This window comes from Tursiops truncatus, chromosome 3, assembly GCF_011762595.2.
Source record: "Tursiops truncatus isolate mTurTru1 chromosome 3, mTurTru1.mat.Y, whole genome shotgun sequence".
Taxonomy (NCBI): domain Eukaryota; kingdom Metazoa; phylum Chordata; class Mammalia; order Artiodactyla; family Delphinidae; genus Tursiops; species Tursiops truncatus.
This window is the reverse complement of record NC_047036.1, coordinates 155,292,746-155,313,565: the sequence shown is the minus strand read 5'-3', so window position 1 is coordinate 155,313,565 and position 20,820 is coordinate 155,292,746. Positions and strand designations below refer to the sequence as shown.

The 20,820-nt window shown below is 55.5% G+C and overlaps 1 protein-coding gene across 1 annotated transcript in view; it reads left to right on the top strand.

Annotated features, from left to right (window-relative positions):
• Positions 1-20,820, top strand: part of WNT9A (Wnt family member 9A) — a 23,889-nt gene extending 3,069 nt beyond the window's left edge. Inside the window, exons 2-4 of the mRNA XM_033853706.2 lie at positions 16,329-16,585; positions 17,671-17,933; positions 20,194-20,820. Coding sequence (XP_033709597.1) covers positions 16,329-16,585; positions 17,671-17,933; positions 20,194-20,676 — 1,003 coding nt within the window. The 3' untranslated portion in view covers positions 20,677-20,820. The remainder of the gene's footprint in view (positions 1-16,328; positions 16,586-17,670; positions 17,934-20,193) is intronic.

Here is a 20,820-nt window from a genome sequence, read left to right as displayed (position 1 = left end):
TGCTCCTCTCTTGGCGTTATCCTCAGGTGAGAATATAGAGCTAAAGGGTGGGCCTTGTGTGCTGAAACCTGCTCAGGAAGGGATGCCCCAGGCCCTGGGGCAAGCCACCCTTGTGCTCCCCTGAGCCTGGAGCCAGGGGCTGGATCTGGGGATGTGGGGGATCTGTGCTTGCCAGAGCAGGGTCTGGGCTCCCCAGCACCTTGCTGCCTCTTTCTTAGAGGTCCCGTGTGTGTGCTGAGCCAGCCCCCTGCAGAGGCCCCTGGGGAAACTGCTAGACAGGCATCCAGGGGCTGCACAGGCCAGCGGAGGCCTGAGGCTTCCAACGTGATTAATCTTCTATAGAAGTAAGAAGGGGCACGGTGAGCCCTGAGGCTCTTTCGTGGTGTTGGCTTCAGCACTCCACATTATACAGGAAGCATTTGCAGGGTGATGTGGGGGAGTGGGGCACTGCTGTGAGGTCTGGGCTCGTCCCAACTCTCTGGTCCAAGTAGCCTGGAGGCCTGCATGGAAGAGGCAGCACCAGGCGTGACACTAAGGGCTTCCCTAGCCCATGAGGGGTGCTGGGAGCCAGTTTGAAAGGCAGCTGAGGTGCTCTGGACCATCGCACATGGGGGAGGGCAGTTGGCCTTAGGGCCAAAGGTCTTTTTGTTATTGAAACGTAACTCACATCCTGTAAATTTACTTAGTTGAAGTATACAGTTCAGTGGTTTTTAATACACCCACAAGGCTGTGCAGCCAGCACCGCTATCTAATTCCAGAACATTTTCATCACCCCAGAAACCTCATATCCCGTCTCCCCCTCCCCCAGCCCCTGGCAACCACTAATCCACTTTCTGTTTCTGTGGATTTGCCTATTCTGGACATTTCATATAAATGGAATCATACCATATGTGGCCTTTCACGTCTGGCTCTTTTCACCGAGCATGCTGTTTCCACGATTTATTCACCTTTGTAGCAAGAATCAGTACATCATTCCTTTTTGTGACTAAATAATATTTGACTAGCTGGACATAGGGCAGTTTTCTTCCACCTATTCATCTGTTGATAGACGCTTGGGTAGTTTCAACCTTTTGGCTATCGTGGATAATGCTCCTGTGAAAATTGGTGTACACGTTTTTTTTGGCTGTATGTTTTTAGTTTTTCTCGGTACATACCTAGAAGTAGAATTGTTGGATCATATAGTAATGCTACGTTTAACCTTTTGAGAAGCCACCAAACTGTTTTCCACAGCATCATTTTACATTCCCATCAGTAATGCACCAGGGTTCCAATTTCTCCACTCCTCGCCAATGCTTGTTAATTCTCTGATTTTAAAGAAAACATATTTTTTTGTTTGTTTTTAAATTCTGACCACCCTGGTCGATTTGAGGTGGTGTCTCGTTGTAGTTTTGATTTACATTTCCCTGATGACTAGTGATGTTGAGCATCTTTTCATGTGCACAGTGGCTATTTATACTGTCTTATTTTGGGGAAATGTCTATTCAGTTTCTTTACCTACTTTTTGGCTCAGTTGTTTGTCTTTCTGTTGAGTTGTAAGAGCTCTTTAAATGTTCTAGATCTATTCTTGGACTGAGGAAAACCTGTTTTCTTGACCTGTGAGCTGGCATGCTCTCACCCCTTCATACAGGGGCTGCACCCATGGGTCTTCACAACAGATCTTCCCCCTGCTTGGCCCCCAGTGGACTATGTGGGGGGCCAGGGTGCAGGTGGCTGTTCATTTGCTGGAGCCTGGTCTGGGGTTGGGGCTAGCTGGGGGCCCTGGCACTGTGCTCGAGGTCTGCCCCAGAGGGGCTGCTGTCACTGGGGTGAGGGAGGGCTCTGAGTGCGGGTCAGGGAGGGTCGACTGCCCAGTGCCAGGAGGTGAGGGCATCTCCTCTGCTTCTCTGAATACTGAGCCTGGGGCTCAGCTGGCAGTCCTGTGTGGCCACGTGCCTGCTGGCTGCTTGGAGGAGGGGCTCCCAGCTGGTCCCTAGAGTAGGAAGAAGGAGGGAAGATTTCCTGGGCAGCAGGAGCGAGCCTAATGGTAGAATGGTAGAATGACAAGGCTGTACGGTGAGCCTGTGAGTGGGCAAGGGGTAAGATGGAGCCCTGCTAAGAGAACGAGACAGCTCTGACAGGGGCTGGGCGGGCTTGTGTATGGGGCTGAGGGCTGGGGCTCACCTGTAGGGGAGGTCAGCCTTTCACAGAGAGGCTGGGGAGACCCAGAGTCCACTGGGGCTAGGGAGGGGCTGACAGAGGGAGAGGTGTCCCAGGGGATTCCCCGGCCAGGGGTGGTGGTGCTGTGAGCTAAGCAGGCAGGAGCTTGGGGAGTCACATGGGTTTGGGCAACAGGGCAGGTGCTACCCATGGAGACCCACCTCTGGACAGACATGCCCGAAACAGTCTTGCAAGGCCTCAGGTCTGGTGTTTGAGGGAGAGGCCATGGAGAGCAGTGTGCTTCAGAGGGTCAGGAGAGGGTAGGCCTGCACTGGCAGCTGAGGTGGGGGAGGGCCCAGGCGATGGGGCCCTATCCACAGTGTCCAGGGCAGCTGAGGGGCTGGCAGGGAGATTGCTGAGGCCCCTTGGAAGCCCTGTGGGTGAGACCTCAGAACAGCAGGTGACGAGGGATGCAGGGCAGGGGCAGCAGGCTGAGGGAAGGTGCCTGGGGATGTGGGGAGGGCTTCAGGTCAGGGAAGGGAGCTCCAGGGACAGGAGAGGATAGAGGGGTGGTGTGTGGAGGGGCCTGGGCTTCCTGCCTGCAAAGGAGGGGGGATTCTTCTTGGACTATGGTCCAGGACCTCTGTGGCCAGTAGAGGGACCTAGGTGTTCCAGTTCCCAGCCTATGGGTCCAGGGCAGACATGGGGAGGCAGTTGGAAAGAGCAGGTGGGGGAGGCAGAGGGGATCCCTTGGGGAGCTCACTGCCCCTTGCATCTCTCGTCTCCAGAGTCCCTCCTGCCTCCCCCCTTCTCCTGGCCAGTCTTCTCTGGGGGGCTGTGGACTCCCAAACCGTTGGCCCCTGCCTGGCCTATTGTCCCCTTCCATAGGCTCCTGGGGGGGCCCTGCCCTGGCCCCCTAATACAGAGACCAGATAGAGGCAGGTGGGAGCATCAGGCCAGGACTGGGCCTCTGGGCTGGGAATCTCGTGCACACAGGCTGTGGAGTCCGGTGGCCTCTTGGTGGGGTCTGAGGTGAGGAGGAAGCCGCCGCCATCTGGCTCCCCTCAGCTGTGTGAGCAGATGTTCTGCCACAGCCGGCGGCCGTCTGGACGGGAGGACAGCTGGCCTAATCTCACCCCCGTCCTTGCCACTGTGGTCCAGGACCTGACTCCAGAGCCATGGGCACTAGCATGATCCTGCCCAGGCTCTCAGGGTGGCCCCAGACTGAGGGTGGCGCCCACCACCCACCCCAGGGGCCTTGTGATATAGAGGACAATAGAAGTGTGTGGGTATTTTTTCTCCTGGAAAAGAATGCACACACACGATTCCTCCCGGGGGGCTGTGGGCCCTGAATTCGGGGAGGAGCGATGAGCTGATAAGGGGCCTGGCTTGGCTTTCCTGGCTGTAGAAAAATGACACCTGTCAGCAGGGCCGGCACTCAGCCCCCTTAATCCCAGCCTGGGGGGCACCCGGCTCCCTTTGTGTATTGTCCCAGAGGTGGGGGTGCCCCTGCAGTGCCCACCCTGGCTCAGCAGACTGCAGGAGGTTTCAGAGGAGGCGCAGTTGTCTGGGAAGTGGGTGAGGCCAGGTCCCTGCTTGAAGGTCAGCCTCTGGTGGGTGGGGAGCAGGGCCACTGTCCTCATGGGGCTACCCATCCTCCTGCGTCTGCCTCAGCTGTTGCCTCTTCCAGGAAGCCAGAGCATAGCCCAGAAGTATCACTCCTTACCTGTAGCTCACCTCTGGGGAAGCCAGGAGGTTCCCTTGTGGTGTCTCCTCCAAACTGCGCTAGGCTGACTCTTCCGAGGCCTGTGAGGGGGCCCCTCCGCTTCCTGGCTCTGCACCCAGGAGCCTGGTGTGGGGTCTGAGGTGCTCGTTCTCCAGGTGGCCCAGCCCCCTGCTCACCCCTGGCCCTAACCTCCACCACGCTGCACCCACACTTGCTGACTGGGCCATTACACCTTCCAGTGCAGGGATGGTGGGCCAGGTGCAGCAGACACAAGACAATGGGGCCTAGATGTTGGACAGAGGCTTTGCGGGCGTTTTTGCTGTGGTGCCGTGCTGAGGGGAGAGGGCTCTGCTGGAGCTCCCAGGGTGGGAGGTGGGGGTTGAGGACCCCACTGAGCGAGGGTCGGGGAGGTGGGAGCAGGTGGCTGCCCACGGTGCATAGCAGGTCTGAGCAGGCCTCTGGAGTGGGGCTTGGTAGCGTGGGCTGGACGATGACCAGCCTGTTTTCCTGCAGGGACTAATCATTAACGGACATCTGTGGGCTGGTCCAGGGTCTCCAGAGGAGGGCAGCCCCACTCAGGACAGTATCAACCTGGGTGGTGTGCTGGCCATCTGGCTCTGTGACCTGCGGGCACAGCCCGCCATGCTCCCCTGCTCCTCCCAGTGAGGTTCCTGGCTGGCCTGGTGCCCCTAGCCACAGGAGGAAACCCGGCCGCCCAGCTGGCAGGCCCTGCACCTCGAGACCGGCAGCCGGACGAGGGAATGGAAAAAGGCAAGCCTCAAGCTGCGTTTGTTTTTCTTAGCGATACCTGAGGTAGACGTGGCCAGGGAAGTGGTCTGGCCCGAGAGTAGAGGCTGCCAGGGGCTCCCAGACCAGAGCACACCAGACCTGGCTCCCTCTTGGACAGAGGGAGCAGCAGTGGCTGCCTCAGGCCACCCCAGGGTGGGGTGTTGATTGAGGCTGTCCCAGTGTTCCCCATCTGTGTCTGGCATGGTGCTAGGCCCCTGGGAGGCCAGCTCCAGGAAGGAAACCAGATATCAAAGTGATGCTGGTAGTGGCGGCGGTGGTGGTGGGGTCCGGTGGCTCTCCGAGCACCTGCCCTGCATCTTGCCTGTCCTTTGTGGCAGCCCCGTCGTGGGTCCACAGCCATCTCTGAGGCCTGGGGGTGTGGTGACCAGGGCACAGAGGTGGCCTGGTCACTCTGGTTCCTCCATGAAGCCACTGCAGCCCGTCTTCTCCTTGCGGCAGTCAGTGAATGTGGGGGTCCCATGCAGCCTCAGCCACCTTCCTGGGGGCTTTCGGCATGCCACTGTCCAATCTGGGCTCCACCGTCCTGCTCTGGAAAGGGGGCAGTTGGCTGATGGCCCTCAGAGTCTGGGGGTCCCACGAGTTCTGCTCGCTTCAGGGGCCTCGTGTGGATGAGGACCTTTCTGTTAGGCTTGGGGGTGCCAGGCCTGGTGGGCAGTGCTGTGGGTCCCAGTGTAGTGGAGTTTGCTGAGTCCTGTGTCTGCCAGCTGACCCCCAGGGTGGCCAGGCCTTAGCTAGGCAATCCCCTGGACAGTGATGGATCTGCGGACTGACTAAGAGCTCTTCGTGCCCTGGAATCTTCGGGCCCCATGAGGTGGGGAAGTCGGGGCCTGGCAGTTCTCACAGCTGATGGAGGTGACAGCTGTCACAGACACAAGGTCTCTGCCACAGTGTGACCTGTATGCGGGGAGCTGCCCTCCCGCCCTGCTCAGCCCCATCCCTTGGCCCTCACCTCCTCCTTGGCACGGCAGGGCACCAAGTGATGGTGGAGCTCTCGGGGAGCCCCAGGCTCTGGTGGCGTCTATGCCCACCCCACACCCGCCTGCTTGGGTGGGAGGCTGCAGGCCACGGGAGGATGGAGGGTTAATCTCAGAACCAGTTCTCAGCACTGGAATTTGTTTTGAATTTGATTCACACAGAAATTAAACGCCGTCTGGTGGGGCTGAGGTTTCCTTGGCAGGGCGCTGTGGCTTCTGGAACTCCGGCCTCTTCTCCTTCCGCCCAGCCCAGGGTCTCAGCTCCCCATGCCCGGGGAGCTGGGTTTGCGGGCAGGGTGGCCCTTGTGGTGGCTGGGCCTGTAGGCAGGAGGAAGGGCAATCGAAATCTGTTCCCCTACCCCAACTGTGAGTGAGAAGGGGTGAGGTGTTCTAGGGGCTGAGTGATGTGGGACAAGGATGGCTCCAGTACCAGCGCGGGCCAAACCTGCACCCACCCTCTTCCGACAATGCCCGTCCCGCTACCTGGCTGTCCTTGGGGCAGATGTGAGGATGTGTGACTGGCTGGGTGCTCAGAGGGGCTGCGCTAGTAGTCCCCAAGCAGTCAGGCATGACAGCCTCAGGCCTGGTCCACAGAGGGGGTTGGGTATCCCCAGACTTGGCTCTGTCTGTCCTAGGTTCTTTCCTGCTGCCCCAGGGCTGGAGTGTGCTCTCTGCAGAGCTCGTCAGCGGGGTGAGCCCTCAGCAACGTGGGACCTAATCCAGGATGATCTGGTCTCAAGATCCTTACCTTGATTACTTCTGCAAAGAGCCTTATTCCAAAGAAGGCACATTCTGAGGTTCCAGGTGGCTGTGAATTTGGGGACCTTTATCCTGTGCTTCAGATTATTCCTGCAAACAGTTTCTCAAATACGGCGACCAGCATATGGTCAGAGATAGCTTGGTGTGCAGGGAAATGCAGCCAAAGGACTTGCAGAAATGATGGCAGCAGACCAGTAAACAGAGCATCCCACACTGAATAAAACAACTCTCACTGTGCTTGCAGGAGCAAGATAAGCTTGGGATATCTGTAAGGAATGAGAAGCCACAAAAACTGACCCAGCAAGTTTGGAAAAACCAAATAGAACTGGGAAAAATTTTAAGTAGTAGACTGATTTGAAAGCAGATTATAAACAGTTGAAGAGAATTAGCAAACTGTAAGATGGGTCAAGAGAAATTACACAGAGTGTGGCATGGGAAGGCGGATACACAGAAAGCAGAGAGGGTGAGAAACCTGGGGACACAGTGAGGAGGTCCCACATGCTCCACCAGAGGCCCAGAGGTAGAAGAGAAGAGAAACTGATGGGGTGATACATGGAGAGAATGGCTGAGAGTTTTTCTGAAACTGATCAGAACAATCAAGAAGATTCAAGAGGCCCAGTGTCTTTCTAAGCAGAAAAAAAAAAAAAAAAAAAGCTCATGCCAGAACATGACAGATTGCAACTGCAAAACACCAAAGCAATCCCAAAAAACAAAATACAGATTACCTTCCAAGGATTGTCAGGCTGACAGCTAAGTTCAGAACTGAGAGCAAAGCCAGGAGGTGGTGGGACCATCCCCTTGGTGCATGAAAAGAAAATAACTGCCAGCCAAGAACTCTACGCTCGGTGAAGATTACTGTAAAATGAGGGTGAAATAAAGACATTTTCAGACAAATTGAGAGTTGCTCTGAAGGAAATGTTGACGCCGCAGCTTAGGCATGGGAAATGGCCCTGCTGTGTTCCAGACACAAAAAGGAGTGAACAGCAAGTAGAAGGTCACAGGGAAGGAGGGGATAAGGGAGCATTGAACAACTTCCTGTTGGGTCCTAAATGTAGAACTAAAATACACAACAGCATATAATTCCAGGGAGTCAGCAAGGTTGTGTTCTCAGGCCTCATATTACTGAGAAGGGGGTGGTATTGACCAACATTGAACATGGGTAACTTATAGACTCATGTTGTAATTTTGAGGGTAACCATGAAAATAATGGAAATATATGACTTCAAATTAACAAAAGGAAAAGGAGAATAATGAAAATAACCCAAAAGAAGGCAGGAGAGGAGAAAAGAAAAAGAAGAGGCATGGCCAGCAGAAAGGATAAACTGAGACCCCAGGACCCCAGTGGATGAAATGTTCCAGGCATAAGGCTGAGGTGATTGGGGTTGTGGTCACGTCCTGAGTCTAATTATAGGCTCTGGGTGAGAGACACACGATGTAAGGATAGAGAACTTAAGAGGATGGAGAGAGAACACACCAGCTCAATGGGCCATAAGGTAAAGAGGGAAATGAGAGTAGAGAGAGACTCAGACTCAGCACAGTGATCTGAGCTGTGACTGTTTTAGTCAGTGACCTGGGGCTGTGTCAGGCTCAGTCTGGTGCCCTGAGGCTGCAGTTTCGGAGAGGCTGAAGCAGCCACAGTGGTAGCTTAAATGCATATTTTAGAAGTGGAGAGACACTTGAAAGCACTCAGCAAGTGTCCATCACAAAAGTGAGGAAGAGAAGTAAGGTAAACCGAAAGAAAGTAGAAGTAGTGCAGAAATCAACAAAAAAAACGTGCATTAGAGATGAACAGATCCCTCTCTGGGAAGGTCTTAGAAACACCTGAGGAGACTAAACCCAGTGAAGAGGAGGCTCAGAGTGCTAGTGTCCAGCTACGGGGAACATCATCACAGATTCTGCAAACAAAAACAAGGGAATGTAATGAACAGTTCCATGCTGATAAATCTGCAAATTCAGAGGAAATGGAGAAAACCAAAAAAGTAACAGAAACAGATTTAAGATATAGAAATACTGACTAACACTATAGTAAGCAAAGAAATTGGGTCATTGGGAATGTAAAGTGGTATAGTCACTGTGGCAAACAATCTGACAGTTCCTCAAACAATTAAATATGGAATTCCTCTATGACCTAGCAGTTCCACTCCTGGGTTTATACCCATGAGAAATGAAAACATATGTTCACAAAAATATGTGTACATGAGTGGTCATAGTGGCATTATGAACAATAGCTGAAGAGTGAACAACTCAGGGACTTCCCTGGCAGTCCAGTGGTTAAGACTCTGCGCTCCCAATGCCAAGGGTACGGGTTCCATCCCTGGTCAGAGAACTAAGATCCCTCATGCCGCAGGACGCGGCCAAAAAATAAATTAAATCAATAAAATAAATAAAAAGACTGAACAGCTCAAACGTCCATCACCTGAGGAGTAGAAAAATAGAATGTGGTATATCCATACAAGGGGATATTATTACATGCTACCACACGGAGGGACCTTGAAAACATTGTGCTAAGTGAAAGAAGCCAGTCAGAAAAGGCCACACGTTGTTTGATTCCTTTTATAGGAAATGTCCAGATCAGGCAGACCCACAGAGGCAGAAGGTAGATTAGTGGTTGCCAGGAGTTGGGGGAGGGGAATAGGGAGGTAATAGCTAAAGAGTACGCTAAGTAGTTTCTTTTTGCAGTGATGAAAATATCCTAAAATTGACTGTGGTGGTGTTTGCATATATCTGCAAATATACTACAAAATGCTGAATTATATACTTTAAATGGGCAAAGTTTATGGTAAGTGAATTATATCTTGATATATAAAGGTGTTCTAAAAGAAAAGAAAAAGAAATTGGACCAGAAAAGAAATGTTTCCACCAAGAAAAGGTCAGCCTGCATGGCTTCATGGCAAGTTCCACCAAACAGTCAAGAAGACACGATTCTAATCTGACACAACTCTTCTAGGAAATTAAAAAAAAAAAAAAAAAAAAAAACTCCTGCTAAGGCACTGAAACTCAGCAGGAAGAGCATGGGAGAAGAAAATTACAAGCACGGATGCAAACATCCTAGACAAAACATCATCAAGTTACATCAGCAAAACAGAGAAAGGATAAAACCCATCGTGGCCAACTGGGTTTATTCCAGGAATGCTTAATGTCTAACATTAGAAAAATCAATTAGTGAAATTCCTCAATTTAGCAGATTAAAGGAGAAAAATCACACATCAAAAGATGCAGGGATGACATTTGATAAAGTTCAACATCCATTTGTGATTTTAAAAACATTCATAGCAAACTAAAAGCAGAAGGGAACTTCTTTAACTTGATACAGGGTGTCCAGAAAAACACACAGCAAACCTCATGCTTAACGGTGAAATGGCAAAAGCTTCCCTTTTAAAACCAAGAGTCAGACAGGGATGCCTGTCGTCACCGTTGTCTAAATCTGGGTGATGCCAATTGTCTTAACAGACCCTCAAGCATGATGGGAGTCTTTTCTCTCATGTAGCAATCACGTTCTGGCTCTGTGAGTGCATTGACTCCTGGTCTCTCGCCTTGTAGTGCCAGTCTTTAGGGCACCCTTGCGTCTGGAGGGGTGGGTCTGGGTAGCAGAGATGAGCAAGGATGAGGGTCCCCACTTTCTGGTGGTGGTGCCCACAGTTCTCTCCTTCACTTCATGGCCACATATGCTCTGTGCTGGCTGGTGGCTGTGGAGCTGGGGGTCAGGAGGCTGGGTCCCAGAGGGTAGCTGGCAGATTCTGCACGATTATGCTGATGGCCCTAGCCAGTGTAGCAAGGCAGGAAGAACCGCATAGTAAGAAAATAGACTGGTGTCTCTGCAGACTGCATGATTGTACACAGAGCATCTGAAAATCATCAGAGATGAATTACAACACATAGCAAGGTCACCAAATACTAAATCAGCATAGGGTCAGTTGGACTTTTGTAGGTCAGCAACAGAGGGAAGACTGACTTTATAAAGTTATTTTATTTTTATACACTATCACTCTGGAACACAGACTGACTCTAATACAGGCCAGCCCTGTGGGAGGCTGTAAGACTTCAGACTTCAGTGGGGGAACGTGTAAGACTTCAGAGAGAGGCAGGAAGGAATCCTGAGTAAATGGAGAGAGATGCTGTTCTCACCAATGGAGAGATTCAAAATTACACACACAGGGGACTTCCCTGGTGGCGCAGTGGTTAAGCATCTGCCTACCAATGCAGGGGTCACGGGTTCGATCCCTGGTCCGGGAAGATCCCACATGCTGCAGAGCAACTAAGCCTGTGCACCACAACTACTGAGCCCACGCGCCTAGAGCCCATGCTCTGCAACAAGAGAAGCCATCACAATGAGAAGCCCGTGCACTGCAACAAAGAGTAGCCCCGCTCGCCACAACTAGAGAAAGCCCGCACACTGCAAAGAAGACCCAATGCAGCCAAAAATATATAAATAAATTTATTTTAAAAAATTGCACAGAGCAGTCATGACCACCCCAGCAAACCCTGTCACGTGTGTGCAAATGCAGAGCCAACGTGTGCCCTTGGAATCTGTTGGAAGGAGCTCCTGACGGAATCCCAGTAAAACGTCAGGAGCTCGTGACACTAGCCCAGGGTGGAGCCTGGAAATGAGCCACATGTGAGGCTGCTGTGACATCACAGAGCAGCGAGGAGATGGAACCTTTGGGATCCTGAGGGAGGGATGCTGGCCCCACCATACTTCATGGGCAGATGTTGTTGTCAGCTGGATGGAGAGCTGGATGTGCACAGCAAGATGGGGAAGCTTTTGGAAGATGTTTAGGAGATTGTTTATGACATTAGTGGTGGCAGTTGAGAGTACCTGGGCACAAGGCTGTTTCTTGAGCTGGGTGAGAGCTGTGTTTCCCAGTTGTGCTGCTCACTTCCATGTGTGTATTATATCTTTTGAAGATACCTGAGTGTTGTAAAGTACCAGACCAACATTTAGGTCTCGTTTCTTCCCAGGAAATGGGTCCAGCGCTGGGAGAGGACAGCCAGGTGGAGCAAGGGCAGCCAACCTGGACTCAAGTCCTCCATGGGCTTCCTGGGCAGGCTTATGTGCCCATCGACCCGCCTGTCTCAGACCAGATGCCCACAGAGAGGGAGGGGCAGCTGTGTTGAGCACAGTGGCAGGTGCACTGGTGTGGGCAGCTGGGTGGTTGGAGGGTCTGTGCTGTGCCGGGTGGCCTGGGCGCTTTCTGGGCTGGAAGGCGCAGCCCCTGGAGATAGGCTGTGTGGGCAGAGGCTCATTGCTCCAGGCTGGCATACAGGGCTGAGAGCCTGTGAGGGACTTCTCCATGCCACTGGCTGTATGTTGAACTTTGTCATTTTGAATGGGCCACAAGTGCATGGGACAACGTGTGAGTGGCTCACACGCCATAAGGGAGAAGAACGTGTTTCCTCTGCCCCAGGCTGCCTTTATCCTGGGTTGCCCCGTGCACCCACAGGTGTGCACGCAGGTACTCTGCAGAGGTAGGCCTGTGCCTTGCACTGAGTGTACACAGCAGGTGGGCTGCGGCATTTCTGAGGCCTGCTGAATACTGGAGTGGATGGAGCCCATTTATTCAGCCAATCTCCAGTCTTTTTGAATACCAAACAGTGCTTCCAGTGTTTTTGCACGACAGCATTGCATTGGGTAACGTGTGAGTGACATACACTTGTACGTTTTTTCTTGCTGCTGACATTAAATTTTTTTTTTTGCTTATATGTTTTAAGATAACATATCTGTAGTCTGTATTTCTAGAAAGAGAATTGGTGGGTGAATTTTTATAGATATGTCAGTCCAGAATTCCAGCCAAGGAGGAACACCTCCTTCCCTGTGTCCTTGACAATAATCCTATCAGACATTGATTTGTACTCCTCTGATGAATGAAAAATAACCTATCAATATAGTTTTTTGTTTTTGTTTTTGCTGTACACGGGCCTCTCACTGTTATGGCCTCTCCCGTTGCGGAGCACAGGCTCCGAACGCACAGGCTTAGCAGCCATGGCTCACAGGCCCAGCCGCTCCACGGCATGTGGGGTCTTCCCGGACCGGGGCATGAACCCGTGTCCCCTGCATCGGCAGGCGGACTCTCAACCACTGCGCCACCAGGGAAGCCCTCAATATAGTTTTATTTTGCATTTTTTTGAGTGAAATGCAAATAAGTTTTTAACAGCCAGCTATATTCCCTTCCCTTGAACTGTATGTTCATATCCTGTATCCAATTAACAGTTGATTCCTTTGTTATTGATCTAGAGGAAAAGATACGCCTGTGTCCACATATGTACATGCAACACATGCACATGTGCCCATATGCACATGCCCACACACAAGCAAAGAAACTTGGTCCTTGGCCTGGGATCTGAATTGCAGCATTTCCTCTGTTGGTCTTGGGGTTCTATGCTACTTTTTTCTGTGCAGAGATTCTTGTACATTTAGATAGTCTAATTTATTAAATTTTAAAGGCATTTTGGATTCTGAGTCACTCTGACAAAAGCCTCCCTGATTCTAAGAATGTTTTATGAACCTCTCATCTTTCCTCCAGCACTTCTGTGGGTTCCTCGTTGTGTTGTCGTTTCTGCCTCTTGTCCCTGGGACCTTCTCCACTGAGCCCGGACCCACCTGATGGCCACCCTCTTCCCTGTACCCCATGCATTGTCTCACCCCTGCACCTCCGTGAGGGTTTGTCCTCTGTTGCTGCACTCCGGGCCATAAGTTCACAGGCTGGCTGCACTGAGTCCACACTGACTGTTAAGGGGGCCTGGGCAGGGGCCAGCTGGGCCCCCATAAAAGGGAGGTGGGGATGTGCCATCTTGGGATGAGGGACGCCGGGGGGTAGAGCAGTGCTGCCCCCTTGGGTTTCAGCCTCATGCCTACCATGGGAGCTGGGTGATGGCTCAGGGGAAAGGCCTGGCCCTTGGGCCTCAGGCCTCAGCCATGTGGCCACACGATTTTCAGATGGCCATTCCTGGACTTGAGCTGACCCTTCCTCAACATCCTTCTGCCCAGAACAGATGTAGACCCCACCTGGCCTCAGGAGAGTGTCAGCTTGCCTGTGGCTGTGTTTATGGAGCTGCCTCTGATACCCTGGTGGACATGCTGAGGCCAGGTGGGAGTGAAACTACCTGTAGCTATGTAGACTGGTCCTGGGTGTGGGGGACCCCTGAGTTAGCTCCTCATGTGCAGTGTGGACACAGGCTGGCACCAGGTGGGGGGGGCCCTGTCCTCAGTGCCCATGTGCAGAATTTGGACACAGGCCCCCCCAATGCCTCCTGGAAGACTGGAAGGCAGCATCACCTGCCATTTGTCTCCCTCTCCTCGTCCGTTTCCAGCCTGGCCCCAGGTCCCCCCAGGATGGCCTTACAGTAGGGGTCTTCTTGGATGCCGGAATGTTTTGGCAGCGGTGGGAGCTTGGTTAATCTGAATCCTGCCTGGGGGATGTGCTGGTTGGAGGCTACAGTGCTTTAGCCATGTGGCACGCAGTTCTGGGCACAGCTGTTGACATTCCTGTCTGGGGACAAGTCTCCACTGTGTGAGCTGTCTTTGTGTGAGGAGTATGGCTCTTCCGGCCTCCAGCCCAGGGTCCTCGGGCCCCTGCCTGCTCACCCTGCCCCAGTGCAGCAGCTGTCCTCAGGCAGGGGCCTGGAAGTCCACAAAACTGCCCCCTGACGTCAGCCTCTGCCACATCCCCATGTCCTTAGGCATGAAGTCCTAATGCTAGATAAGGGGTGCAGGTAACTGGGGCTGCCGTGTGCTGCTACCCCTCCAATGCATCGTCCCAGCTCCAAGCTCACGTGTCTTCTCCCCGAAGGTCTTACTGCCTCTGCATCCCCACTGCTCAGTGGCCCACAAAGGATCTGTCCGTGTCTCAGGGACCTTTGGAGCTTCTCCTCTAGCCAGCACCCATGCTGGCCTCCCACAGCACACCCAGGGGCCTCCTGATTCAGAGTGTTGCTTACGGAGAGGGGCACGGGTCTTTCAGCAACGTCTGCACAGACTTGAGCTGGCAGGGATGCCTCTGTGGGCTCTGCTCACCCACGCCCTTGGTCTCAGGGTTGGGAGCAGCTGCCACCTCTGCTCTCCCACAGCTCACCGGTACACTAGCTCTGAGCACTGTGGAGAGCAGGGCCAAGGCCTGGGGTGGGTCTTCTCAGGGTGCCCACCATGGCCTCACTCATGCTGCACCTAAGTGTGCAGAGGTGGGGGGTAGTGGTCCTTTCTGCTCTGCACCCCTAGGCCTGACCAGTCAGCTCTGGTGTTCCGGTAGCCTCCTTGCCCAATGCTGCCTGGGCCTCCTGTCAGCCTGGTTCCCAAGCCTCAGCATCCTGCTTTGCTGTTCTCAGGGAGCTGATCAGCAAGGGTGAGACAGGGGCAACTCCTTCAGGGACCGGGATCCAGAGGCCTCAGGGTAGGGCCGATTCTGCTTTGCACGGGCCCCACCCTTACCAGGGTGGATATGCAGCGACTCCCCTCTCCACTAGGCAGGGCAGGGCATGCTGGGGGGTGTGTGCATGCAGCTACAAAATGTGGTACCCGAGGTTGTCCCCAGGGGAACCTCAACCTGCAGCATTACTGCTGGAGTCTGTTAGAGGGTTGGGTTCTAGAAGGCCCTGCCCACATCCCTTCCCCTGCAGAAAGCTGCAGCTCTCCTTGTCAGCCCAGTGGCCACCGTACCCCTGAGGGGGCTTTGGAAGGACAGCAAGAAATGGAATGGGGCATGGTGTGGGGCTCCAGTATCTGTGAACTCCTGATACCCCTGGTTCCTGGGGTTGGCTGAGGTGAGAGGTGGGGGCTGGGGCTTGTTTCTAGTGGTGGGCTCTGAGCCCCATTCACGTCCAGGTGGGCACCTCTCCCTCCTGAGGGCTGAAGGTCTGGGTGGGGCTGGGCCTGGACGTTCCTGGAGCCCAGATGTGCAGTTGTCTGTCTGGGGACACTGAGGCCCATGGTTCTGAGCACAGAGCAGGCAGAAGGCCAGAGCCAGTCAGTCCCTGGATGGAGCAGCTGGTAAGGAGTTAGGGCAGGCAGGCCAGACAGAGGAAGACGGACCCAGGCCAGGGCCTTGGCTCAGCCAAGAGAAGGGGTGGAGTTGCACAAGGACCAGGAGCCCACTTCCCAGGTGGCACCTGGGTCCTGGGACGAGAGGCCCCTTCTGGTGCACATATTCCAGGAGACCCCATTGGAACCATGGGGGCCATCTGCACAGGCTGCAGGACAGGGAGTGAGCCAGGGCCATCCTCAAGGGACCACAGGGCCGTGGGGGGCACCCCTAGCTGGGGATGGCAGAGTGTGGGGGTCCTAGAGCAAGCTGGGTAAGCAGACATGGGAGTGGGTCGGGGAGGGTACAGTAGATGTACGTCTCATGCGGCCTGAGGCAACTGTGCCCGCTCCCTGCCTTGGTTGTCTGCCCTTGGCCAATACCCTGGGCTGGGCAGTCTTCCCAGGTGTGTGTGTATGAGTTTCTAGCTGTGTGTTCCTTCCCCTGTCATCAGACCTGAGCAGTGAGGCTGGTGTCAGCTGGGGTGTGACTCCCTGAAGGGACTTGTTGGGGAGTGGTCAGCATCGGTGTGGATACCTGAGTTATGCTCACTGGGCAGCCAGTGTGAGAACCCAGGGCGTGCAGGGGGCCAGGCAGGGGTCCACAAGCAGTTGGCAGGGCAGGGCGTGAGTGGATATGGGGGCAAGCGGGTGTAGAGAGGATGCCTGGTGGGCAAGGGTCCCACGGCCTTCTCACCACCCCTCCGCTGCCAGGTTCTCTGTGACCTTTCTATACCGTCCCTGGGCCTGCTGCCCCTTCTGTCCCCCAGGTGGGCCCACTGGGGCTCCTATCCAGTTGCCACCATGCTTTCCGGCTGAGCAGGTTCTTCTGCTGCCCCAGCATCTGCAGCCCTCGCCCAGCGCCCACCTTCTGCCTCTGGGGCAGGGCTCACTCTGGCCTCTCTGTGCCCAGGCTGACGGGCAGTGAGCCCCTGACCATCCTCCCGCTGACCCTGGAGCCGGAAGCAGCTGCCCAGGCACACTACAAGGCCTGCGACCGGCTGAAGCTGGAGCGCAAGCAGCGGCGCATGTGCCGCCGGGACCCCGGTGTGGCTGAGACGCTGGTGGAAGCGGTCAGCATGAGTGCTCTCGAGTGCCAGTACCAGTTCCGGTTTGAGCGCTGGAACTGTACGTTGGAGGGTCGCTACCGGGCCAGTCTGCTCAAGCGAGGTGAGTGTGCTGGGACACTGGGCCGGAGCAGGGAGGCAGGACCTCCTGGCCCTGGTGTGCGCCCCTAGTGCAGCACCTCAGCTGAGTTCCAGGTGACTGGGCGGTGGGTGGGATCTGACCCCCCCGATCCCCCCTTCCCCTGCCTCCTGCCCTCTCCCCCATGCCCGGTCCCTTCTCACACCTGCATGAAACAGTTGCTGGTGGCACAAGGCACATGTGGTCAGCTGTGACAAGGCCTGAGGCAGCTCTGATGGCTCTTGCCACATGGCAGTGGCTGAGGCCCGGTGCCTGGGCACAGGAGCAGGGGTCCAGCTGGTGCCCCAGCCCAGAGCACGGAGCCTCCTCTCTTGTGTCTCCTTCTGCATGAGGGTGCCGAGGGGGACTCTCTGAGTCTCTCAACAGCGTTGTTTTAAAAACTAGGGGACACGGGGGAAGGGTAAGCTGGGACGAAGTGAGAGAGTGGCATGAACATATATACACTACTAAATGTAAAATAGATAGCTAGTGGGAAGCAGCCGCATAGCACAGGGAGATCAGCTCGGTGGTTTGTGACCACCTAGAGGGGTGGGATAGGGAGGGTGGGAGGGAGGGAGATGCAAGAGGGAGGAGATATGGGGATATATGTATATGTATAGCTGATTCCCTTTGTTATAAAGCAGAAACTAACACACCATTGTAAAGCAATTATACTCCAATAAAGATGTTAAAAAAAAAACAAAACTAGGGACCTGAGGCCCAGGGCATGGCAAGGCTCACAGAGGGCCCTGGCCAGTCTAGTAGGTTGGAGACCCAGATGGATAGGGTCTCCGATTGCTGGGCACACCTGTGGCCCAGTACACTCTGGGTTCTCTCCTGCCCCTGACCAGTCCTATGTCTGGGGCACGAGGGAGCACCTCCTGTCCCCAGGTGCACATGGCAGCCCAGGCAGGTACGCCCCTCCCTGCATGGAACACACCAGGAAGGATCCTTCCCGCAGACCCTGCTCTATACGGAATGTGTGCCTGGGGATGCCATGATTTGGCTGCACCTGAGGGAGACGGGGGCCGCTGTGGCCTGCTGACCTGCCCCTGCCCCCACCACCCCAGGCTTCAAGGAGACAGCCTTCCTTTACGCCATCTCCTCTGCTGGCCTGACGCATGCACTGGCCAAGGCGTGCAGTGCAGGCCGCATGGAGCGCTGCACTTGTGATGAGGCCCCTGACTTGGAGAACCGAGAGGCCTGGCAGTGGGGTGGCTGCGGGGACAATCTCAAGTACAGCAGCAAGTTCGTCAAGGAGTTCCTGGGTCGGCGGTCTAGCAAGGATCTGCGAGCCCGTGTGGATTTCCACAACAACCTCGTGGGTGTGAAGGCAAGCGGGGTGGGGTGCGGAGTGGGAAACGGTGCAGGGTGGGGGGCGCACAGGGCACAGGGCAGGGCATGGGGTGGGTGTGGGGTTGCAGGTGGTGTGAGTTGGGGAGCAGGGCGGGAAAGTGCAGAGGGGTGGGCAGGGTGCATATGTGTTTAAGGGCTGGGGTGCAGGGGCTGAGGGAGGGGCATTGGTGGTGGAGAGGGCTGGGAGGAGGTGAAGTCGGCTGCCTCTGGGGCTCTGTTCCAGCCACTGGTGACAGCCAGGGCCTCCAGTCCTTCTGCTTATAAGGCTCATTACTTACCAGATGGGCAGGGATACTAGTTGTCACGGTGGGGAACTCCATGGAGGGGTGCCCCGTGGTCTCCCATGGTTGGGTGGAACCAGAAGGCCTACTTGCTGCTGGCTGGTGAACAGGCAGGTGGGTCCTGGCTGGTCAAGGCCACAGGGAGGGTCTCCCTGCTGGGCACCATCTAACCAGGAAGACAATGGACTGGCCCCTACCCGCCAGGGCTGAGGGGTGGGTGGTCCTGTCACCAGGGACCTAGGTGGACAGCAAACAGGTAAGTGTGTGGTCCAGGGGTCCCAGGGAAAAGCTGGGGGTGTGGCTGGCTCAAGCTGGGGAGGCGGCTGCTACCTCAGGGACCCTGTCTATGGCCAGGACTGTTCCGAGGAAACTTGAAACAAAAGACTCAAGGTGAAAAGGACTGTTTCAGCTCTCTTGCTGGGCCCTTCTGGGAGCTGCTGGCTGCAGGCATGGCTGGACCTGGGGGGACCTGGCTCCGCAGCCACTCTCTACCCACCCGCCAGCCCCTTGGCTCCACGCCGCTGGAGGAGGCATCGGGTCCCACCACCTTCACTGTGGACAGAACACCCCACCCTCTTAGTCCCTGCACAGGCTGGCCAGTCAAACGCCTCCCAAGGCCCAGCCTGAGCTGGGGGATAGTCAGGGGCTGGGAGGGGGAGCTGCGTGCTTGCTGGGCAGCCCTTGCGATATGGAGCCCCAGCCTAGGGGCTGGAGGGGGGCGTGAGGTCATTAATGCCAGCCTCACTCTGAGCCCCTCTTTATTGAGAAGCCAGAGTTCTGAGGTGTGGGCTTATTAAAGAATCAATTTCCCCCTATTCCACAGGAGCTCTGCCTCTCCTTCCACCCTCTGGGGAGGGGTGCAGGCTGATTAAATCCCCCATGGGAGGCCCTTTCTTTTCCTCTGCACTCGCTCTTTTGTAAGCTATTAATGAAAAGTCAGAATATGAAAGTGCTCCATTAGCTCCACTGGTCCTGGGTAAGCCTCGTTTTAATTAAATTTGTCCGGGTTTCTCAGCAAAGTATCATTAAATGTGACTCTTCTGTTGCCTGGCTGGAGGGCAGCTATGTTTCTTAATCCCCCTTGAGCCGACTCTCCCTGGGGGCAGTGTGGGAGCTCAGGCCTGGCTTGGGGCCCACTGGGAGAGGGACCTCCCCTTCCCCTGCCGTTCTTCTTCCCCGTGTCCCTCTAGGGACCCCAGTGTGGAAAGTCAGGCAGGAGGCCCCGTGGGACAGCTGGGCTGACTCCACGGCTTTGCAGGTTGGACCCAAGTCCTGGGAGGGGAAGGGCCCAGCCTGGGTCTTGGGCAGCTTCCCAGATCCCAAGCGGAGTGTGGGTGCTGGGCCATGCCTGCTCCTGCCTGCATGTGTGCGGTGGGTGCAGCCCCCTCCCATCTGGACCTCTCTGGAGGCTTTCTCCCACTTTCCAAGTAGCAGGGTGGGGGATGGTGCCTGCACATGCAGTAGCATCTGATCCCTGTGCTCAGGCAGGGGCATGGCCAGTTCTGTCCACTAGGCAAGCTAACTTGCTTGTCCTTACTTTTTCAAGGAGCAGACTGCTGAGGACAGACTGTGTGGACCTGGGGGGTGCTGACAGGGGGGCTAGTGGGGAGGTGTGCCCTGCCTTGCAGAGGGCAGCCTGGGATGCAGGGATGGGAAGGGAGGACCATGATGGTGCAGGAGGTGGGTTCAGGGTGCTGCAGTGGCCTCTCTGAAGGTGTGGTGCTGGCTATGGGGTTTCTGTCCTGGGTGGTTCATGACTTGGAGAGGGAGGGACATGTGTGGGTACCAGGGGGCCTGGGTGATGAGCAGTGGTGACCCCCTTTGCCTGGGCCCGGGTCTGGGGGGCCATGAGATCTGGCCCTGGGGTGAATGGCAGTTCCAGCCCCTCTGAGGGTTGTCCTTGGGGACTGGTCTCCAATCTGCTCAGAGTGGCCCTTATGCCCACCTCCCTCCCAGGTGATCAAGGCTGGGGTGGAGACCACATGCAAGTGCCACGGCGTGTCAGGCTCGTGCACCGTGCGGACGTGCTGGCGGCAGCTGGCGCCTTTCCATGAGGTGGGCAAGCGCCTGAAGCACAAGTACGAGACAGCGCTCAAGGTGGGCAGCACCACCAATGAGGCCACCGGCGAGGCCGGCGCCATCTCACCACCGCGGGGCCGGGCCACAGGGACGGGTGGTGGCGACCCACTGCCCCGCACTCCGGAGCTAGTGCACCTGGACGACTCACCCAGCTTCTGCCTGGCCGGCCGCTTCTCCCCAGGCACTGCCGGCCGCAGGTGCCACCGTGAGAAGAACTGCGAGAGTATCTGCTGCGGGCGTGGTCACAACACACAGAGTCGGGTGGTGACCCGGCCTTGCCAGTGCCAGGTGCGCTGGTGCTGCTATGTGGAGTGCAGGCAGTGCACCCAGCGCGAGGAAGTCTACACCTGCAAGGGCTGAGCCCCTGTGCCTGGCCAGGCTGCTGCAGGGGTGCAGGCAGTGTGTGCAATGTGAGGGGTGTACACCTGCAGGGGCTGAGCCCCTGGGCCTGGCCAGGCTGTTGCAGGGGTACAGGTGGTGTGTGCCATGTGAGGGGTCTAGACC